This window comes from Neoarius graeffei, chromosome 8, assembly GCF_027579695.1.
Source record: "Neoarius graeffei isolate fNeoGra1 chromosome 8, fNeoGra1.pri, whole genome shotgun sequence".
NCBI lineage: Eukaryota > Metazoa > Chordata > Actinopteri > Siluriformes > Ariidae > Neoarius > Neoarius graeffei.
In genome coordinates, this window is record NC_083576.1 from 20,903,392 (window position 1) to 20,909,391 (window position 6,000).

Here is a 6,000-nt window from a genome sequence, read left to right on the forward strand (position 1 = left end):
ATTCAAAATGAGCATATATTTTTCAAAAAACAATAAAATTTCTCAGTTTCAACATTTACTCTGTTGTCTTTGTACTATTTTCAATGAAATATAGAGTTTCCATGATTTGCAAATAATCGCATTCTGTTTTTATTTACAGTTTACACAGCGTCCCAACTTTTTTGGAATTGGGATTGTGCTTACTTTATCTTCTGATGTCCTGACAGGAGCTGTTTAGTAAGCAGAAGGGCTTCCTGGAGGAGGAGCTAGACTACAGAAAGCAGGCCTTAGACCATGCCCATATGGTAAGGACATTTCATTGGATCAAATGTTATATGTGAAGTGAAGTTTGTCTGATGCTGATGTTAATGTTGTCTATAATTCAGAGAGTGCAGGAGCTGGAAGCCACACTGTATGCTGTGCTGCAGCAGGATCCAAATGGTCGATTGGCTGAGAGTTTGAGCGAAAGGCAGAGGGCAGAGCTAGCGGAGTCTATGGAGGCGGTGCGGAGGCAGATCCTTAGACAGAGCCGGCATGCTGACACGCTGATCTTACAGCAGCGCATGGAGCTTCTCCAGTCTGCACAACAGGTGTGTGTGTGTGTGTGTGTGTGTGTGTGTGTGTGTGTGTGTGTGTGTGTGTGTGTGTACCAAAATTATAGGCTACATGGGATGTTCAGGCAAGTTGAGGCCATTTTCAATATTTGTTTCCCAGCAACACATACAGCACCCTCCACTATTATTGGCACCCCGGTTAAGATGTGTTAAAAGCCTTAAAATAAATTCAATTTTTATTGCAGAAGCATAATCTCACACTGAAAATTGTAGAAAAATGTAACCCTTAACTCAAGTGAATTAAAAACAAATCCCTGACTTAGAAATAATTATTTTTCATAAAATCACCTGTTCCACAATTATTGGCACCCATAACAATTCCTAGAAAATAAATGTAATTGAAGCATTTCTGTCATTTCTACTGTAGTTTATAAAGTTGATCAGAGTATCTAGGAACGTTTAATTAATAATTCATCACATCCTGTTTCCCTGGGGTATAAATATGATGTGACACAGAGGCCTATTTCTCTTATCCACTCTTCAACATGGGAAAGACAAGAGAACACACCATTCAAGTAAGGCAGATGTGTGTCGACCTTCATAAGTCAGGCAATGGCTACAAGAAAATATCCACTCACCTACACCTGCGCATATCTACAGTCAGAGGAATCATCAAGAAGTTTAAAACAACTGGAACAGTGGCAAACAAGCCTGGACGAGGATGCAAGTTTATCTTGCCACCACGCACAGTGAGGAGGATGGTAAGAGAAGTAAAAAGTTCTCCAAAGCTTACTGTTAGAGAATTGCATCAAAGAGTAGCATCTTGGGGTCACAAAGTCTCCATAACAACCATCAGGCGCTATCTACATGCCAACAAGCTGTTTGGGAGTTATGCACGGAAAAAGCCTTTTCTCACTTACAAGCATAAACGTAAACGTTTGGAGTTCGCTAAGCGGTACTGGGACTTCAACTGGGACCGTGTGCTTTGGTCAGATGAGACCAAGATAGAGCTTTTTGGCAAGAAACACTCTAATACATCACAAAAGATGAATATGCGGAAAAGCACCTCATGCCCACTGTGAAGTATGGGGGAGGATCGGTGATGCTGTGGGCCTGTTTCTCTTCCAAAGGCCCCGGGAACCTTGTTAGGGTGCATGGCATCATGAACTCTTTGAAATACCAGGACATTTTAAATCAAAATCTGGTGGCCTCTGCCCGAAAGCTGAAGATGGGTCATCACTGGGTCTTTCAGCAAGATAATGACCCTAAACATGTGGCCAAATCTACACAAAAATGGTTCACCAGACACAAAATCAAGCTCCTCCCATGGCCATCTCAGTCCCCAGACCTCAACCCAATTGAAAACCTGTGGGGTGAGCTGTGCATAGGAGAGGACCCAGGACTCTGGATGATTTAGAGAGATTGTGCAAAGAGGAATGGTCGAATATCCCTCTCTCTGTATTCTCCCATCTTGTGAAATGTTATAGGAGAATATTAAGTGCTGTCTTGTTGGCAAAAGGGAGTTGTACAAAGTATTAACATCAGGGGTGCCAGTAATTGTGGCACACATGATTTCATGTAAAAGAATTATTTCTTAATGTAGGATTTTTTCCCACTGAATAAATGTACTTGAATTAAAGGTTGGATTTTTCTCTTTTTTTTGCATTGTTGTCCTATATTATTTAAAAAAATGAATTTATTAGAAGCCTAAGAACACATCTTAATGAGGGGTGCCAATAATTGTGGAGGGCACTGTATAGTAATATATGCTGCAGCATAAATACTCCAAAATCTCTGACTCTATGACCTATAGTTCTTACTGTCTGCTTGAATGGATCATTGGAATTGATCGTCACCACAATCATTTTTCAAACATTATGCCGATAAAATTGGTTGATTTTGATCACGTTGTCTTGTTATTTATATCCCACAAGCAAAAGTGTGGTAAAATTGGCATCCCTTCTTCCTTTTCATCTTCAGATAATGAGCTTTCATATTTTAAGTCAAAACTTATATTCCTGAAAAATATTATTTGCCATGTCCGCTGATAACATTACTAAGTCTACTGTAGTAACCATTTTGGACCAGGAAGTAGAATGTTATGTGGTGAACAAATATAAGTGGAGTGATACACACATACCACATACATTGGTGGCATGGCGGTGTAGTGGTTTGCACTGTTGCCTCACAGCAAGAAGGTTCTGGGTTTGAGCCTAGTGGCTGATAGGGGCCTTGAAGGTGTGGAGTTTGCATGTTCTCCCCGTGTCTGCATGGGTTTCCTTCAGGTCCTCTGGTTAGGTTAACATGGGGCAACCATGGCCTGAGGTTGGGCTGAAGTGCCCTTGAGCAAGGCACCTAACTCCCAACTGCTCCCCAGGCACTGTAGCATAGCTACCCACTGCTCTGGGTATGTGTGCATGTGTGTGTTCACTGCTTCAGATGGGTTAAATGCAGAGAAGAATTTCACTGTGTGCTTAAGTCTGTGCTTGAGTGGATGTGCGACAAATACCTTTTCCACCAACACAGTCCCAGGGCCGGTTCAGAGCCAGAGCTTAATCTTGAACCAGCTCTTCACATTTTGACAGGCAAAGAAACAGCTGTAGACCAGGAAAACTGGATCCACCGACTCTCTGCTGGTCTAGAACCAAGAACCGCTCTAGTCCGCCTAATCCAGTGTTGTAGTCGAATCACTACACTTCGAGTCCGAGTCCAGTCTCGAGTCTCCAGTGTTCAAGTTCGAGTCAAGTCCAAGTCATTACAGAAAATTTCGAGTCGAGTCCACTACTGATCCAAGTCGAGTCCAAGAACAAGACTCCAACTGCACCATTTGGCGGTGGCTGTTGTTGCCTTTATGTGAAACCATCTTTGCTACTGTGTTGGACTAACGTTCCTGCTTGACTGCCACATTTTAGTTAATAGGCTACAGATAAAAAGCTTGTTCATCGCTCAGCAAGCCCCACCCACTATCAACAGGACAAATAACATGAGAGAGGGTTAACACTAGCTACTTCATTGGTCAGCAAGCAAGCCCCTCTATCAACAGAGCAATGAACATAGTGTGTCACTTACTTCTCTGGGTGGAGTCTTGCCAAATGACGATTGAAGTTCGAGGTTGTCCCCGTCATCTCCTCGATAGTTCTTCTACATATGGAACACATAGCAGTGCATTTTTTTCCCACTGCATGAGAAGTCTGTATAAGTAAAGTGAACAATCCTAGGGGCGTTCTCTCCAGGCATTTTAGTGCCATTAACGTTAGTTTGTTCCTGAACATGATGCATGAACAGGTGAATGTGCATTCTCTTGCACAAAATTAGTATAAAAATTAATGTAGATATAAATATCTTATGCCAAATTATTATGGCATGTTACAAAAAATAAAGAAAAAATCAGAGTCCTCGTCTTCAGTTTACGAGTCTGAATGCAGTTAATGCACGAGTCTGAGTCATCAGTGCTCAAGTCCAAGTCAAGTCACAAGTCCTTAAAATTAGGGCACGAGTTGGACTCGAGTCCGAGTCCTGGACTTGAGTACTACAAGCCTGGCCTAATCTGAAGAAGAAAAAGAAGGAGATGTAGTCTGTCTGATGTAGTCCATCATCGTCGTTGTTGTTGTTGTTGTTGTTGTGCTTGGTGGTAACAGCACTAGTGTAGTGGGCGCTTGTGTAACAGTGACATGATGACGTGGCTCTCCAGCCCGTAGAAAAGCAAACCAGTTCTTCGAAGGTTTGCAAGTTGAACCAGCTCTGAACCAATACTAGTACCAGGTTCATGCTGGTGGAAATGGGGGTAAGAGTGGAACGTCCCAGTGTGGTTATAGGAAATATAGGCACTCTTGGAACGTTGCTCAACCAATCAAATTAGTGGACCGGACGTATTTGTTGCATAATGGAAAATAATCACTGTCAGTGTGGTAATACTAAGTTTGCTTTGCAAAATTGATTCTTTTCCTATAACCGCATTGCCCCATCGTGGTTTATCCTTTGCACATGAAATAATTAGTTAAGTATTAAGATATGATCATTTGTGAAACTAATTGTGTTAGCAATTTAATTTTTACCTGGACTGTTCTTTTATTAATTTCAAACTCCTTTCTTTGTGCTAAAGAGGATCAGAGAGCTGGAGGACAAGATTGATATGCAGAGACGACAAATCAAAGAGATTGAAGAGAAGGTGTGTATGACTGCAGTCATATGGCACTTGTATTCAGATGTTTGCGGTATTGAGAGCAGATTTAATGGAAATTGACGTTCTTTTTTTTGATCGCTTACAGAGTTTGTGTATGAGAGTTCCTGAATAGTGTTCATGTTTCTCTAAAATGTACTTCTCTTTTCTCTTCCCTCTCTCCTTTTATGTTTCTTATGATAAACAGTTTTTATTTCTGTTCCTGTTTTTCTCTCTAGCTTTTATTCTCTGGCCTTAAAGACACACACACACACACACACGGAAGTAATGGACTCTTTTTTTCCCTACTGAACTCTGGTCAAACATTCCTCGGTTATTTTTTGATCTTTTTAATATTTTTATGCATTTCCAGCAATGACAATGACGACGACGACGACAACAACAATAACACATCCAGATAAAGCTGCTCCACTCAGTCTCTCTTAAGTAAATCTAAATATATAAAGTAATATAATTTTAACTTAAATATTTGTTACAAGTATTTAAACACACATCAACACTTGTCTAAATATCTGCTTTTAGTTTCAATAAATAAAGTTGTATTTTCTTCATGTTGCCTGTCATGTATTCCACCATAAGCCTGTTGCAGATAATGTACTTCACTTATATTATAAAAAATGACTGCTAAGTCATTTGGAGTTATAGTGAAATGCTTTTCTGTTCACCACGGTTGTAAAGAGTGGTTGTAAAGACAATGTTCTCTATTTTGAAGTTTGATGTGAATGTTAACTGAAGCTCTTGAACTGACATGGATTATTTTAATGAATATGTATGGTTACAGTTGTTTCTAATAAGTGAGAGCATACACCAATCAGCCGTAACTTTAAAAAGACTGAAGAGGTGAAATAAATAGCATTGATTATCTCATTACAATGGCACCTGCCAAGGGGTGGGATATATTAGGCAGCAAGAGAACAGTGAGTTCTCAAAGTTGATGCATTGGAAGCAGGAAAAATGGGCAAGTATAAGGATCTGAGCCACTTTGACAAGGGCCAAATTGTGATGGCAAGATGACTAGGTCTGAGCACCTCCAAAATGGCACATTGTATAGGGTGTTCCAGGTATGAAGTGGTTAGTACAGTACCTACCAAAAGTGGTGCAATGAAGGACAACCGGTGAACTGGCGACAGGGCCATGGGTATTGAAGGCTCATTGATTTGCACGGGGCACTAAGGCTAGCCCATATGGTCCAATCCCACAGAAGAGCTCTTGTAACACAAGCTGCTGAAAAAGTTAATGCTGACACCATTTCGTTTTAGCCATTTTAATGAGATAGTGTTATTCTAT

The 6,000-nt window shown here is 40.7% G+C and overlaps 1 protein-coding gene across 1 annotated transcript in view; it reads left to right on the forward strand.

The window, feature by feature from the left end:
- jakmip1 (janus kinase and microtubule interacting protein 1) overlaps positions 1-4,984 on the forward strand; it is a 76,930-nt gene extending 71,946 nt beyond the window's left edge. The window contains exons 18-21 of the mRNA XM_060926867.1: positions 207-284; positions 366-569; positions 4,636-4,701; positions 4,901-4,984. Coding sequence (XP_060782850.1) covers positions 207-284; positions 366-569; positions 4,636-4,701; positions 4,901-4,951 — 399 coding nt within the window. The 3' untranslated portion in view covers positions 4,952-4,984. The remainder of the gene's footprint in view (positions 1-206; positions 285-365; positions 570-4,635; positions 4,702-4,900) is intronic.
- Positions 4,985-6,000: the final 1,016 nt, after the last annotated feature.